We start from the raw sequence: 16,887 nt of genomic DNA on the forward strand, positions 1-16,887 counted from the left end.
ATTTGCTATCTTTTTATTTGAATATATTTTTATATATTTAAAGTGAGCCTTTAGTGGTTAATGTATAGTTCGATCTTGCTTTTTTATCCATTCTGATAACCTGCCTTTTATTTGGAGTGTTTAATCCATTTACATTTGATATATTTATTAAAGTTGATTTAGATTTACCATTTTTGTCAGATCTAGGATTTGACTTTACTTCACTTAGAAGCTAATAATAGTATGCTCCTGTTTCAAGAAAGCTGTCAGAAAGACAGGGGTAATCTGAGGCATGGAGAAGTAACTCACCTAAGCCTACAACAGCTGTCAGTGGTAGACATTAAATTTAAACTTTGACCACCTAATTCCAGAACTTGAACTTTTATTTAACATATTATATGACCCCAAAAGATGTTCTGCACTTACATAAATGTAATAAGGTATTCATTAACCATGTAGGATAAGTTTTCTAAACTTTTTCCCCCTTTTTTCTCACTTTGTAGTTTGGAATGGTCAGCTGTCATTGTGGATGAAGCTCATAGAATTAAGAATCCAAAGGCTAGAGTAACAGAAGTTATGAAAGCTTTAAAATGTAATGTCCGCATTGGCCTCACTGGAACCATTCTTCAGAACAACATGAAAGAACTGTGGTGTGTTATGGACTGGTGAGTAAAAACACTTTTTATGTTTTGGAAAATTTTTAATATTTCTTTAACTTACTGTTACCTTGTTTGCTAATTAATAGTTTCTGGAGTGGGGAGGGGGGGACCCAAATATAGCTATGTTTACAGATGTATTTGTCCCAAACATGATATACAGAGTAGAGTCCCATGAAAACCTTTCTTTATATATTAGTCTCGGTCCTTGAAGTAAATATCTGAACTTATTTACCAATTCTGTCATCTTATAGTTATTTACTGAAACTGTCATAAAGAAAGAACACTCTGTTTTATTTTGTTATTGTTACTATTCATGAACAAGCGACTTAGTATATTTCTTAGACTCAGAAAGAAGTCAGTGTGTTTCTTTTTAGATAATTGACCAAAGCCCTAATATTTTTGTTATTGCCTTTATATAGGGCTGTGCCAGGACTTTTAGGTAGTAGGATCTACTTCAAGAAGCAGTTTTCTGACCCAGTAGAACATGGTCAGAGACACACAGCAACAAAAAGAGAACTAGCTACTGGCCGAAAGGCCATGCAAAGGCTTGCAAAGAAGATGTCTGGCTGGTTTCTCCGGCGTACCAAGACTCTAATCAAGGATCAGTTGCCTAAGAAGGAAGACCGGGTGAGGACTGCATTTGTTTAAATTATTAATTTCTCATATTTTATTTTTTTCCTGAAAAAATTCTTTTTAAAAGAAAATCTGTCTCCTATGGTATTTTATGAATATAGGGTTTTTTTTGCCTGAGTAGTATGGAAAAAAATATTATGTGCAAAATTTCAGAAAATGTTAATTGAACCCAATCTAGCAGGTTAGCTAGCAGGTTTATTGTTAGTATGCATTAAATTCATTTCTCTTATAAGAAGGCTTTTGCTGCAGTTCTTCCTCAGTTGGAAAAGAAAAGCTCTGTCCCTAATTTGTTATCCATTCATATTTTATCCTTCATATATTGTCTACTATCCACAGCCCAGTATATTCCATGAGACCTTAATTACAGCTATAGGACCACAGTGATTAAAAGCTTTGTTTTTTTTTAGAAGGCCATTTGCAGTTATACAACTAACTTAGTTTGAAGAACTTTAGGAAAGTTATAATTAAATTCTGTTAATTATTTAAGAACATTTGAAGAGTAAACCTTAAGAGATTTTTTTTTTTTTAATGTTGTGGTCCTCTTGTATAGTTTTTAATCTGGTAGTTCTTCTTGCTCAGGTAATGGAAAAAAGGTTTTATAAATTACCATGAACTAAGTTTAATTAATGTTGTCCCAAATAAGGGCAATGCTATCAAATACTCTCTAGTCTTAGGATGTCCTGTTGATTATTACTTTAAAAAGATAGACTTGAAAGGAAAATATGTTACTGATGTGCAAGTTGGGGAAAATGATAAAGTGTTTGACTTTTTTTTTTTAAGTTCATTTCTTTATTCTTGAGAGAGAGTGTGAGCAGGGGAGGGCAGAGAGAATCCCAAGGAGGCTCCACGCATTGCCGAGCCTGACAACAGGACTCAGTCTCATGAACTGTGAGATCATGACCTAAGCTGAAGTCAAGAGTTGAATGCTTAACCAACTGAGCCACCCAGGTGCCCCAACATTTGACTTTTTGATCTAAAGCAGATATTGTCATTTAATTGGAATACTTAATGAACCCTCACTTTTAAAAATATTTTGTGCAATCTTATGTATGCTATTTGTCTATCCAGTAGGAGCAACAACTAAAATATGAAGAAAGAGTTGTGCACAGAGTGTCTAAAGCTTGGGCTCTAGAGTCAAATATTATAGGCTTGAATCCTGGCTCCCTACTTACGAGTTTTATGACCTTGAGCAATTTGCTAAGTCTCTCAAACCTTGGCTCCCATCTGTTAAATGTGAATGGTGATAGTTTTTGCCTCACATGGTTGCTCTGAAGTGTGTGGCGTGTAAGAAGTGTTTAGTAAATGTTACTACCTGTTTTAAAATACTTGGGAATAAATTTAACCAAGGAGGTGAAAGACCTATACACTGAAAACTGTAAGAAACTGATGAAAGAGATTGAAGAAGACACACGTGAATGGAAGGATACTCATGTTCATGGATTGGAAGAATTAGTATTGTTAAAATGTCCATGCAATCCCTATAAAAATTCCTATGGCAGTTTTTTTCAGGAATAGAACAAACAATCCTAAAATTTGTATGGAACCACCATATACCCCAAAATAGCCAAAGCAATCTTGAGCAGGAACAGCTAAGTTGTCAGGTGTCACATTTCCTGATTTCAAACTATATTACAAGGCTATAGTAATCAAAACAGTATGGTACTGGCATAAAAACAGACACATAGACCAGTAGAGTGGAATAAAGAGCCCAGAAATAAACCCATGTATATACAGTCAACTAATATTTGACAAGGGAGCCAAGAATACTCAGTAAGATGCTCTTTTCAATAAGCGGCAGTGGGAAAATTGTATATTTATATGGACTCCTATCTTCTACTCACAAAAAGTAACTGTAAATGGGTTAAAGATTAAAACACAAGATGTGATCTTGTAAAACTCCTAGAAAAACAGGGAAAAAGCTCCTTGACGTTGATCTTGTGATGATTGCTGATGATTTTTTTGAATATGGCATCAAAAGCATAAGCAACAAAAGCAAAAATTTTAAAAGTGAGGTTAATCAAACTAAAAAGCTTCTTTATAGCAAAAGAAACAACAGAATTTGTCATTTTTTAGCAATACTATTCTGTTGTAGTGATATAAACACATAAATATTTATAGATAGATGGTTTTTCCTTTTTGTTCACATTTTTCAAAATCTTATTATGAGTTTTATGACCCTGATTATATAGAGCTACATCTAGAAGACGTTTACCAGTTTCCAGTGCTACTAGAAATCTAAGGTAAATTATATCCCACATAACTTAGTGGCATTATTTTATCATATTTTCTTCTTTTCTTGGAATTGGACACAAAATAGAAACTTGTAGTTGTTTTATGTGTATTTTTTAATTCTTACCTTTACTAATATTAGAAATTTATACCAGGATATAAAATACAAATACTTTATGCTGTTTTTAGTATAAATTTTCAAGTAATTCATTAAATATTATTCATACTATTGTTCTAAGGTTTTCCCTTTTCTCATCTACTTTTTTATCTGACCTGAACTGTAGTCATATATTTGCATGATGGGCTAATAGTATGAAACCCTGAAATATAGAGTACATTCTATATAGAAATATATACGGAAAACACTTCACTTATTTTTTCATATTTTGATTCCTTTCAGTTGAAAAAAAAGTTCTGTGAGATTTATTTGAAAATAAAGTTCTATTTATGTAGTTTAGGGTAAGATGGTAGCAAAGAGTATAGGAAAATCAGGAGAATTTGTCATAATAATGTATCTAAAAGAAAAATAGTTTATCAGCAGTTATCACTCTTAAAATTTATAAAATCTGATGTGCATTGTGACTATTACTACTATAAAAAAGTACCGATAATCACCTTGTGTTTTATCTTGGCAGATGGTGTATTGTTCTCTGACAGATTTTCAGAAAGCTGTCTATCAAACAGTATTAGAAACAAAAGATGTGACTTTGATACTTCAGTCTTCTGAGCCTTGTAGCTGTAACAGTGGCCGGAAAAAGAGAAATTGTTGTTTCAAGGCAAGCATGTCTGTGTGGTATATTCACAGTCTTGGTTTTGATTACACAGTTGTCTATTCTACTGTAAGAGTGAGGAGCAGATAAAATAACTTTTCCTCAGTTCCCTAAATTTAGAAACCATAAGTTAATAAAAAGGAATAGTTTTCAAAAATATTTTACAATATCAAATAGTAATCATAGCAAAATACAATATTCATATATCTTTTCAATAAACCAGTTTTTCAGTAGCTCTCAGAAACTAGTAGCTTCAATTTGATATCCTCCCTTTCAACTTTTATTAGAAAGTAGCCTACTTTCATCTTGAAATTGCATCTAATTTTTAAAACTTTCTCATTATCCCTTACTAATAAACTTACTCTTTGATAGCAGGCTTAAAATATTCTGATAGAATATTAATAAGAACTGTGTTTTGGTATAATAGAGTATTTTATTTTTATTTAGAAACAAATATTACTTTGTATTTTTTTAACCTATCTATATTTCCTGCCCGTTTTCACCTATTTTATTATCAAGTTATCTATCAAATATCCATGTACATAGAGGGACCCTAAATAAATATTTCTCTAGATTGATATTTGTTCCACCTCTCATTTATTTTGCTGTTTTTAGCCACCTCACTCTTTTGTAAATGCACAGTTTCCTAGGAAGCCTTGGAATATAAATGAGAATAGTGAAGGGCTCTGTTACAGCCCTGCCTCCATGCCATAGTTTTATTTACCAGGGACCTCTTCTGGCAGCATTTCTATCACTGTGTGTCATGAGGATAAATACTTTCTGAAATGAGGACTTTCTCCCCTCTTTTTTTTTTATTTTTTAAACATCACTGTATTATGGTTCACCAAAAGTATGATTCCACATTAGTGATGCATGGATATTTTGTGTAACAGTTGACCATTATTTTCTCAAAATGTATTGTGCTAGTAGTAACCAGATGATAAATACTAGTGTAAGTGATAGATTTCATGAAGTAAGTAGTTACATAGCCATGTTAGTTGCTTGCTGTTTTTATTTTCTGTCTTTCTGGTTACAGACCAATTCACATGGCGAAACAGTGAAAACCTTGTATTTCAGTTACCTTGCAGTCCTTCAAAAGGTAGCTAACCATGTTGCACTACTGCAGACTGCTAGCACCTCCAAACAACAGGTTTGAGTTGGCTTTTTGTACTTCTTCATGATGCTACTGGTATAAAGATTTTATATTTGATATAAAATGTCTTAGCCAATAAAGATATCTTTATTTTTGTATGCAATTAAAGAGGAAACTGAACTTGCTCATTTTTAAATTTAGGTGTCAAAGAAATATATGCTCATATGTTTTTAATTGAAGTGAGAAAATTAAAGCCTAAGTTAAAATAACAGTTCTTTTTTTATACCTGTGATAACGTTCATATATTCGTTTTCCTAACATATTTTGATGTAATTACTAAGTAAGATATTTGATGAGTCAGTCCTCTTCCACTAATCATGTGTCTAATTCCATCTGTTCAATCTATTGGATTAAAATGTATTTATAATAACCTGTATATTAAATATTACGAGTATTTCCCAAGCTGGCATAAATGAGTAATTTCAAAGTTTAGACAAATGCAATCATTTACTTTGGTCGTTTCGATTGTATCTTATTCTAGAGCACAACATAAATTTAAAAAAACTTCTTTAAAGCTTTTTACATAATGATTTTCTATTTTCTTTTTGTGTTATAATCTTAATGCTGTTTAAATGTAATTTTAAAATTTAATAAGAATTTAATATTGTTCTTTGATAGTACTGTTTGCTCTTTAGGAAGTATTTGATTCCTTGTTTTGGAAATCATAAAAGAATAATGATAACATTATTAGTCCTATCATTATCTCAGAACTCATCAAAACCATATGTAATTAACATTATCACTTTAAGGTTTTCTGAATTATTAGTCTGACTTAGAGAAGATAATATCTTCAAAGTAATATGTTCCTTCTAAACAGAATTTTTTTCATAAGCAATCTCAATTTATATAGGTTTAAATGTGTTAAGTTGAAATTTCTTTTCTTCTACCTTTTCCCCTTAAGGAAACACTTATCAAAAGGATATGTGATCAGGTATTTTCCAAATTCCCAGATTTTGTGCAGAAAAGCAAAGATGCAGCCTTTGAAACACTCTCGGACCCAAAATACAGTGGGAAAATGAAGGTAAGTGCTCTTCTCTCAGGCTGCATACACACAAGGATGATATTCAAAATATTTATCAGTAGTGTGACAGGGACACCAACTAATCAGAACAGATACTCAATCATTCAGAAGAGACTGGCCAAAGATGACTGGCGTAGCTGTGTCAGCATTTACTAGCTCACAATGAACCATACATGCAGTAGGTTCTCACTTAGTGGTTACATCAGATACACTTTAGACTCTTCTTATCAATGTATTAGACGTATGCCTGCTTAAAAATGTGCGCTGTTGTGCTGCATATATAATAGCTTGTCTTCAAATGTTTAAGGAGATAATCTACCAGAAATACAAACGCTAACGCCAAATACTAGGAGGAGGCTATACAATAGCTTGGACTTAGAGAAAGGAACTTCTTAAAGAGTTCAAGGTGGACAAGACCTTTCTGTCTATACTGAATTTTCTGCCTCTTGGTTTCACTTGCCAATCTGTATTGGAAGGTTGCTAATCTCATTTGTGGCAAGGGAGCATTTGTTGTACACTAGGAAACTGACCTGTAGGTGCTGCCCTTGGTGATATATTACTAAGGGAAGGTGTGAAAAGTATGGCTAGGTTCTGCACCCATGACGTAGGCCTGTGACAGCTGCATGATTGCTGACAGCTTCCGGCCTTTTTGCAGCGGACTTTGCTTGTTTAACTCTTTAATAACTGTCAAGAATCTTTATGGATTCAGAGACTATTACAGAACAATTCTCAGCTTTATGGTTTAATTTTTTAAAAAGTAAGTTATTTCTTTTGGCTAAATAAATAAAATAAGAAGTAATTCGAGGTAGGTTGTTGTTGTTTCTAAAACCCTGGAAATATTTTTAGCAGTTAATCTACATAAATTCATCCTAGTGTAGTTTACTTGGACCTCTAAATTCAATGAAATAGAATAAAAGCCAAGAAGATTACCTTAAATACTTGGGTATGTATTTTTTTAATTGAGATATAATTGGCATATAACATTGTTTTGGTTTTAGGGGTGCAAAACAATGATTTGATACATATGTATATGGCTAAATAATAATCACAATAAGTTTATTTTTTTTATTTTTTATTTATTTATTTTTTTTTTTTAAATTTTTTTTTTCAATGTTTTTTATTTTATTTTTGGGACAGAGAGAGACAAAGCATGAACGGGGGAGGGGCAGAGAGAGAGGGAGACACAGAATCGGAAACAGGCTCCAGGCTCCGAGCCGACAGCCCAGAGCCTGACGCGGGGCTCGAACTCACGGACCGCGAGATCGTGACCTGGCTGAAGTCGGACGCTTAACCGACTGCGCCACCCAGGCGCCCCGACAATAAGTTTATTTAATATCAATCACCACACATAGTTATTTTTTCTTATGATGAGGCCTATTAAGATCAACTCTCTTAGCAACATTCAGATATATAATACGGCATTGTTAACTATAGTCACCATGCTGTACATTAAATCCTTAGCACCTGTTTATCTTACAATTGAAAAGTACCTTTTGACCACCTTCATCGATTTTGCCTGCCTCCACCCCTAGCTTCTGGCAACCACCAATCTGTTTGCTGCACCTATAAATTCAAACTTTTTAAAAAATTTTTTTAAATTTTTTATTTATTTTTTAGAGAGAGAGAGAGACAAAGTGTGAGTGGGGGAGGAGCAGAGAGAGAGGGTGACACAGATCTGAAGCAGGCTCCAGGCTCTGAACTGTCAGCACAGAGCCCAATGCGGGGCTTGAACTCATGAATGGTGAGATCATGACCTGAGCCAAAGTCGGACGCTCAAACGACTGAGCCATGCAGGCACCCCTCAAACTTTTTTTTTTTTTTTAGTTTCCACGTATAAGTGAGATCATACAGTATCTATATTTCTTGGTCTCTCTTATTTCATGAAGCATAATGTCATTCGTGTTGTTGCAATGCCAGGATTTCTTTTTTATGACCGAATATTCCGTTGTATATGTGTATTTCATGTTTTCTTTATCCATTTATCTGTCAATAGACACCTAATATTTTTTCCGAGTCTTGGCTGTTATAAACAATGCTGCAGTAAACATGGGGGTGCAGATGTCTTACCGAGATCAATTTCACTCTTTTGCATGTGGCTGTCCAGTTTTCCCAGCACCATTTATTAAAGAGAGTATCCTTTCCCCTTTGTATATTCTTGGCTTCTTTGTCATAAATTAAGTGACTATATATGTTTGGGTTTATTCCTGGACTCTCTGTTTTGTTCCATTGACCTGTCTGTTTTAATGTCAGTACCATATAGTACCATATAGTACCATAACTTTGTAGTATGGTTTGAAATCAGGAAGTGTGGTTTCCAACAAGGCCTCCAGTTTTGTTGCTGTTTCTCAAGATTGCTTTGACTATTCAGGTTTTTTTGTGAGTCCATGGAAATTTTAGTGTTGTTTGTTCTTATTTCTGTGGAAAATGCCATTGGAATTTTGATGGGGATTGCATTGAATCTATAGATTGCTTTGAGTAGTATGGACATTTTCCAACATTCCCAGCCTACGAACACTGAATACCTTTCTATTTATTTGTGTCTTCTTCAGTGTCTTATCATTCTCAATGTATAGGTCTTTCATCTCCTTGGTTAAATTTATTTTTACTTGGTTCTTTTTTATGCATTTGTAAATGGGATTGTTTTCTTAATTTACTCTTCTTATGGTTCCTTATTAATGTACAGAAATGCAATGAATTTTTGTAGATTGATTTTGTATCCTGTAATTTTACTGAATTTTTTAGTTTTAACAGTTTTTTGTGGAGTCCAGGTTTTTGATATATAAGATCATGCCATATGTAAACAGAGACACTTTTACTTTTTCCTTTGCCATTTGGATGCCTTTTATTTCCTTGTCTTGCCTTATTGCTCTAGCTAGGACTTCCAGTACAGTGTTGAATAACAGTGACAAGAGTAGGCATCCTTGTCTTATTCCTGATCTTGGAGGAAAAGCTTTCAGTTTTTACCAGTGGATATTACATTAGGTGTAAGCTTGTCACATATGGCCTTTATTATGTTGAGGTATGTTCTCTCTATACCCACTTTGTTGAGAGTTGTGTATTTTTAAATAAATAAGTTTGTATTAGTGAGAATATTCTGTTTTATTATCACAATAAATAATTCAAACCTAATAGTAGTAATTTTCCTACCAATATTTCCTAACAATAATAAATCTATTTTTGTCATCCATTTTATTGACTTTTATTTATTTACGTATTTATTTATTTAATGTTTACTTACTTTGGGAGCGAAAGAGAGAGAACGAATGGTGGAGGGACAGAGAGAGATGGAGAAAGAGAATTCCAAGCAGGCTCCATGCTGTCAGCACAGAGCCTGACGGCTTGATCTCACAAACTGTGAGATCATGACCTGAGTTGAAATCAAGAGTGGAAAGTTCAACTGACTGAGCCACCAAGGTGCCCCGACTTTATTTATTTTAAATAAAACTATATAAAAAGCTCAATTAATTTGGAACTGAGCACTTATTATCCCATAATTCAAGCCAATAGAATATTTTCAGAAATCATGGCCTCCTTATGAAAACTGTATTATCTATTGTTATATATTTAAATATCATTCATTGTGACTCTTCACTAAAAAGTTACTCTTGATATTAAATGGAATTTTATAACTACTCAATGTATATTTAGAAATAATGTCTGATTAAAATAATTATTACTTTTTTTTGTTATGAGTTTTAGAAGGGAAAAAGCAAGCATGAATTATTGATGGAGTCTGGGTTGATGTCTTTATATGTGAAAGGCGACTATAATTTACTTTGTGAGAGAACACCAACAAGAAAGACACTGATATTAATAACCTAAGGTTATATTTTTAAAATTGTGTTTCATCATTTGATTATCAACATCACCTGGTAATTTCGTGATACAAAATGTATAGGCTTGTAATCTATTGTCTCTGGGGTTAAGAAATCCAAGTTGCATGTACTTCTTGAATTCAAGTGATGAAAGATACTAGTTCTGCTTCTCTTATTATAGGTCAGCCTACAGCTGCAATTTATTTGTTGATATAATGCTCACTGTACCCTTCCTACCCTCAGAACTATACTCATGAACTCCAGCTCTTTCTGTTAAATGTGAAGGTCTTTTTTTGACCTCAACTACTATTCAAGCAGATGGTCAAAAATTGCACTTATTCCCCTGATAAGAATCCTCATTTTCCCTTCCCTTGGGAAATACCACAGAGCCACTTACTGTGAAGGGTGGGGAAAAAGGCTTAGAAAACCGAGTTTAGTGCTGTTGGGATCATATAGGGGTCATGTTCTTCTCTAGGCTTGACTAATTTGAGAAAAGTTACGTTCAAGATTTCTTAGTGTGAACATTGTTATTTACAGCACTCCTTGATATTTACCCAAGTAAATTAAAAACTTAGTTCACACAAGAACCTGTACACAGATACTTTTAGCAATTTTATTTATAATTGCCAAAACTTGGAAGCAACCAAGATGTCCTTCAGTAGATGAATAGATAAGTTGTGATACATTCAGACAATAGACTATTATTCAACAATAGAAAGAAATGAACTATCAAACTACGAAAAGACATGGTCATCTTAAATGCATATTACTAAGTGAAAAAAGCTAGTCTGAAAGGCTACTTACTGTATGATTCTAACTCTATGATATTCTAGAAAATGCAAAACTGTAGAGAAAATAAAATAATAAATGGTTGTCAGGAGTTTGCAAGGAAGGATACATAGATGGAGCACAGGGAATTTTTAGGGCAGTGAAACAATTCCATATAATACTTTAATGGTGAATACATGTCATTATATATTTGTCAAAACTCATGGAATGTACACCACAAGGAATGAGCCCTATTATAAATAATGTTAACAGACTTTAGTTAATAATAATAGTTAATAATTTAATAATAGTTTATAATAATAATTTATTAATAACAATTTATTCGTCCATCAGTTGTTACAAATGTACCACCCTAATGCGAGATGTTAATAATAGGGAAAACTTTGTGTAGGGAGGGGCAGGGATATAAGATGCGGGAGAGGGATTCTGGGCAAATTCTCTGTATATTTTACTCTGTTCTTCTGAAAATCCAAAATTGCTCTAAAAAAGTCTTTAATTTTAAAAAGTTATTGTATTATGTGAAGTTCAAATTCACATCCTTTATACAGAATCAGTTATTTTATTAAAAAATAAAGCTAATGCAAAACTTACTTTATAAGTTTTGCAAGTATTAAAATTATGTTGACTTGATCTGTGACATTTTTATCACTGTTTGGTTATTTGAGTAGCTTTTTTTTTTTCTATAGCTTTTTCAGAGGGATTGGACCATGGGGGTCAGAGTTAGCACTATATCTTCTCTTAGTCAATTATTAAAAGAGTGTTATATTGAATATGATTTTTTGTTTAAGTTTAAATGCTTATCAGTGAATAAACAAAACTGAAGTGTTTATTGCATAATTCAGAAAAACTTTAGGCTTAGTACAGAAAATTCCTTTTCTTTACTTTGTGGATTATTTTTCCACAGTGTTCTGGAACTGTCACTGCCAGATGTGGAAATGCCTATTTTAAAAATTACAGTGATACTGTTATACACAGGTTTGAATTATTTGCTTCCTCCCTAAAAGCACTGTATTTGGGGCAAATTATTGACATTTTGAGGTCAGAATCAAATCTGGAAGTCAGGACTTACTGTAAATAGAGAAGCAGAGGGGATAAAATAAGAAGAGGTGTATATGTGACTGATTATTTTAAGAAAACAAATATCAAGACCTAGATGTAATTAAACACATTTCATTACATCTATCTAGAAAAAATTTAAATACTTCCTAAAAGGAATGCTGTTCTGTAATTTAGTTTCTGAACATATTGTAGGTATAAAGAAAGTGTTTTTTGGAAATTAAATTAATTCATTTAAATGCATCCCATAATCTAAAATGTTTCCTTTTTATTAAAACCAGATGAGATGAAACAAAAGTCTTTGGGAACCTTACCTCATTATTGACAGTATGATGATGAATAACATTTCATGTAATATCTAATACTTTATTTCTCTAACTTGGCAAAAATGAAGGGAATTAGGAAAGAGGACTGAGGTTATGTTGTATAAAAATAATTTTTAAGAAATTCTCTAGTGATGTTTATATGTATAAAGTGTGCTTTTAGTTGGAACTGGTTCATTGGTGGTTGATTTCTGTGGTTCATTTCTAGGTCCTTCAGCAGCTTTTAAATCATTGTAGGAAAAACAAAGATAAAATACTTCTTTTCTCCTTTTCCACCAAGGTAAGTTCCTTCTGAAGTATATACTCTTAATTGGCCCAGCCCTAGCTCTTGAGGCATAGATAATCCTAAGAGACATAACAGTGTCCAGCCACAGTTTTATCTTATACATACTGTAGAAAATAGTAGTGACATAAGCAACTTTTAAAACAGACACTTAAATCTAAATGATATCAAGATTACTATCAAAGAGCAAACTCAAAGATTTTTAATTCTCTGTTGATGTTTTTATTAATAATTAAAGTGTTCTTTAAGGCATGTAAGAGATTTTAGAACTTGGAAAATAGCACAAATAATGAAATTCACTTACATAAATTATTTGGCCAATACTTTTTATTTGGTTTTAGTTTCAAAAAAAAATAAAGTTTGATTTTTTTTCCCTGAAAGATTGATTTAAAAAACAAACATTGGTGAATATTAAAGTCAGTTTCAGGATAATGGGGAGAAATACATAAGCCAGAAGTCAGGAAAATATTTGTTGCTCTTGTGATTATAAGAAAGAACTTGTGAGCAGCAATTATTAATACTTAGTAAATCTTCTCTCTATAGTGGTACGAAATTTATTAAACCATACATTTGTTTTTGCCCATTTCCATACCTTTTCTCTAGTTACTTGATGTTCTGCAGCAATACTGTATGGCAGCTGGCCTTGATTACCGACGACTTGATGGAAGTACGAAATCAGAGGAAAGAATCAAGATCGTGAAAGAGTTCAACAGTACACAAGATGTTAACATTTGCCTTGTCTCCACAATGTAAGAAAATAAAATTTGATAACTTGATTTTTATGTAATTGCTTTTAAGATTTAGGGTAATTTAAAAATTATTACTGGATTAATTTTCAGTGGTTATGATTATATTGCCTTGTTTTATTTGGCTTTGAGGAGAAGCAGCAAAAATGCTATTATATTAATTATGACTGAAATAACAATATCTTGAGTTTTACCTAACCTTTTTTCTCAATTTCCTTATGATCACTGGATTCTCTTTATATGTCTGGGTTTATAAAGATAACAATCAAAAGAAATGGATGTTTCCTCCCAGGAATTTTCTGTGGTAGTGTTTTTATTCATGTCTGTGGTCAGAACAGGCAGACTTAATTGAGTAATTGAGTTATTAATCAAATAACTAAGAATCATTTGTAGCAGTGGCTTTTAAAGTATGCTCAAGCAGCCCTAGAGAGTTCACTAGGGTTAGTGGGCCAGGTATTTCCTCCCTCTGTCTACCTGGTCTCAACCATAGCAGCTCTACATTAATAGGTTTTATAAAAGTTAAGTCAGTTCTAACACCTATTTATGAATCTCTCATTAAAACCTTTTAAAGAATATATACACTTTAGAGCAAGATTTATGCCAGTATAAACACCTAAGAAGATTAATCCCTTTTGGGGGGCAACAAATCCTTAACTTTTGACATCTAATGTAATAAGTACTTTATAGATTTACCCCCACTATCTTGCAAAAAGAATTTCAGAGGACTTTAAAAACAAACGTAGCAGGGTGCCTGGGTGGCTCAGTCATTGAGCGTCCAACTTTGGCTCAGGTCATGATCTCACAGTTTGTGAGTTTGAGCCCCACATCAGGCTGGGTGCTTTGGCATAGAGTCTGCTTTGGATCCTTTGTCCTCTCTCTCTGCCCCTCCCCTGTTTGTGCTCTCTCTCTCAAGGATAATAATTTTTTTTTAAAAAAAGTTAAAAGCAAACATATGTAAAATGTAAAAAGTCAACACAAAAATTACTTAAAATGCATAAAATTATATATATGATGAATGCGCTACTTACTATTGAACACCGAAATTCTCCTTGAACTCTTGCATTGAGAGACGCTCTGGATTCCCATCTTCCTGTGAATGGATTCAAGAAGTAATTTCTCATATGAGCCCTTACCTACGAGCATTAAATGACATAGGATATTGTCTTCTGTTAAGTTTTATAAAGTACATAAACATGCTTAATTTCTTAAATAATGTTTCCAAAGTAACAAACGCCTTCAACAATACTTCAAATAGTACAGAACTTCTAGACAAGCTGTCATCTGCCATTCCTTGTCTGCTCACCCCCATCTAATTTGATGAGATCTGCCATAAGGCTCCTAATTATCTCTACATTAGAAATTGCTATTTAACCCATTCAGTGAATTTTTAAAGACTGTATTTTTCATGTTTAAAGCTCTATTGGTATTTTTCAAATCTGCCTAATCATTTTTACTTATATTTTGTTCTTTATGTTTTCTAGCTTTTCTTTTGTTTCTTTAGTAATTTCAATCATTATTTTTTAAAATCCCTTTTTAAATGGTATTTTTGCTCTGTTAACTCCTGAATTGGGGCTGCTAATCCTTCTGTTGTTCCCTCTTGCTCTTGCTCATGGTACATGGTTTCTTCACACATTTTGTAATTTTTTATTTTGAGCTTATCTATCTATAGAGGGGCTTTCCCCCTCTATTTTAGCCAGACACCATGCCAGCCACATAGGGATGGGAATCCATGTTTCTTGCTTGGCTTTTATTGACATCCTAAGAGTGAGGCACTTGATTACTGTTTCTGTACGGCCTCCACTGACATTACAGAGGCGACTGGGTTATAGCTGGGCAGAAATGAATGTCCCAGTTCCTCAGTCTTCTGTGATATCCTCTGAGTGGAGGTGAGAGGCACCCCATTTTAGTCAAGCAAGAGTGGAAATCTAATCTCCTCACTCAGCCTTTACTGACCAGGTTGGGATTCAGGTCATAGATTTTTTTTCCATGGTGTTTACAAAAATAGGCGGGTTATTATCTAACATTTTCTGTGTTAAAAGTCTATACCTTTCCTGGTTCTTTAGCTAAAGGAAAAGGGCTTTTCTTGGGTCTTTTTTTTTTGGTCTTGACTGTTGGCATTTCGTTTGCTGGTTTCTCCAGAACCCAGTCTGGGATTTTTAAGCAAAAACAAAGCTGGAGAACTCACTGTCATGTCCTTCCTTAGTTCTTATAGTCTCTAGCCATGCTTTGTTCTCTCTACCTTTCAGGTCTTACATTTATTTTATATATGATGCCCAGCATTTTAAGCTGCACTTACTGAGAGGAGTAAGAAGTGCATCTACTCCTGCCTTGGTTTTTAAAAATGTGTATATTACTTTATTTAGTTGGACCATACTTACAATTTTAAAAAATTATGTTAGGAAGACCTTACAGCATCGTATTTGAATATCCAAAACAATGAAAAAAAACAGTACAACCTATTTACGTGGGCTTTAATGGTCAATTTCTTTTAGGATTATTCTAGAATGGTAGAAAAACTATTCTGTAGCTGTTTTGTTTGTGGCATGTTTGTGTTTTAATCATCTTTTATGATGTTAATGCAGTATTGTGTTGATTTGGTTACAGAAACCTGGCACAATTGAATTAGAAGGCAATGACTATGCTTTTGCTATTTGAATGTGCCCAATTCTGTTTCCTCAGGGCTGGTGGACTAGGCCTCAATTTTGTTGGTGCCAATGTTGTTGTATTGTTTGATCCTACTTGGAATCCAGCCAATGATCTTCAAGCAATTGACAGGTATAATACTGACAAAATTTAAAGTGACTTGCAAATACTTTGAATCTGAAAATACCCCCTTGTGATTCTCTTAAGTTGCTTTTATAATATGACTATGATTAGAAGACAGAGAAAACCTTATTTAAAAAAATTGCATTTAAGGGGCATCTGGGTGACTCAGTTAAGTGTCCAACTCTTTTTTTTTTTTTTGATGTTTATTTATTTTTGAGAGGGAGACCGAGCATGAGTTGGTGAGGGGCAGAGAGAGAGGGAGACACAGAATCCAAAGCAGGCTCCAGGCTCTGAGCTGTCAACACAGAGCCCAATGCAAGGCCCGAACTCATAAGCTGTGAGATCATGACCTAAGCTGAAGTCAGATGCTTAACCGACTGAGCCACCCAGGTGCCCCTAAGTATCCAACTCTTGATCTCAGCTCAGGTCTTGATCTCAGGGTCATGAGTTGGGCCCTGCTGGGCATGGAGCCTACTTAAAAAAAAAAAAAAATGTAATTAAAAATTGTATTCAGATCTGAACCCAAATGGCAGGCTGATAACGGCAATTTATTTTCTTTCTATCTCAGAATCCCATTTTGACAGGATTGATTTAAGAAGGACAGGTGACTCAGTCAGTTAAGTGTCCAACTCTTGGTCTGGGCTCAGGTAATGATCTCACGGCTC

General features: G+C 33.5%; 1 protein-coding gene across 5 annotated transcripts in view; it reads left to right on the forward strand.

Annotated features, from left to right (window-relative positions):
- The window catches only part of ERCC6L2 (ERCC excision repair 6 like 2), a 131,763-nt gene that overhangs the window by 56,219 nt on the left and 58,657 nt on the right, over positions 1 to 16,887 (forward strand). For all 5 annotated transcript variants that reach the window (XM_007089010.3, XM_042963685.1, XM_042963682.1 and 2 more), the window contains 8 exons: positions 483 to 644; positions 1,058 to 1,265; positions 4,136 to 4,276; positions 5,307 to 5,420; positions 6,325 to 6,444; positions 12,636 to 12,707; positions 13,314 to 13,459; positions 16,136 to 16,231. In XM_007089010.3, coding sequence (XP_007089072.3) covers positions 483 to 644; positions 1,058 to 1,265; positions 4,136 to 4,276; positions 5,307 to 5,420; positions 6,325 to 6,444; positions 12,636 to 12,707; positions 13,314 to 13,459; positions 16,136 to 16,231 — 1,059 coding nt within the window. The remainder of the gene's footprint in view (positions 1 to 482; positions 645 to 1,057; positions 1,266 to 4,135; positions 4,277 to 5,306; positions 5,421 to 6,324; positions 6,445 to 12,635; positions 12,708 to 13,313; positions 13,460 to 16,135; positions 16,232 to 16,887) is intronic.

This window comes from Panthera tigris, chromosome D4 (genome assembly GCF_018350195.1).
Source record: "Panthera tigris isolate Pti1 chromosome D4, P.tigris_Pti1_mat1.1, whole genome shotgun sequence".
In the NCBI taxonomy this organism is placed as follows: Eukaryota; Metazoa; Chordata; class Mammalia; order Carnivora; family Felidae; genus Panthera; species Panthera tigris.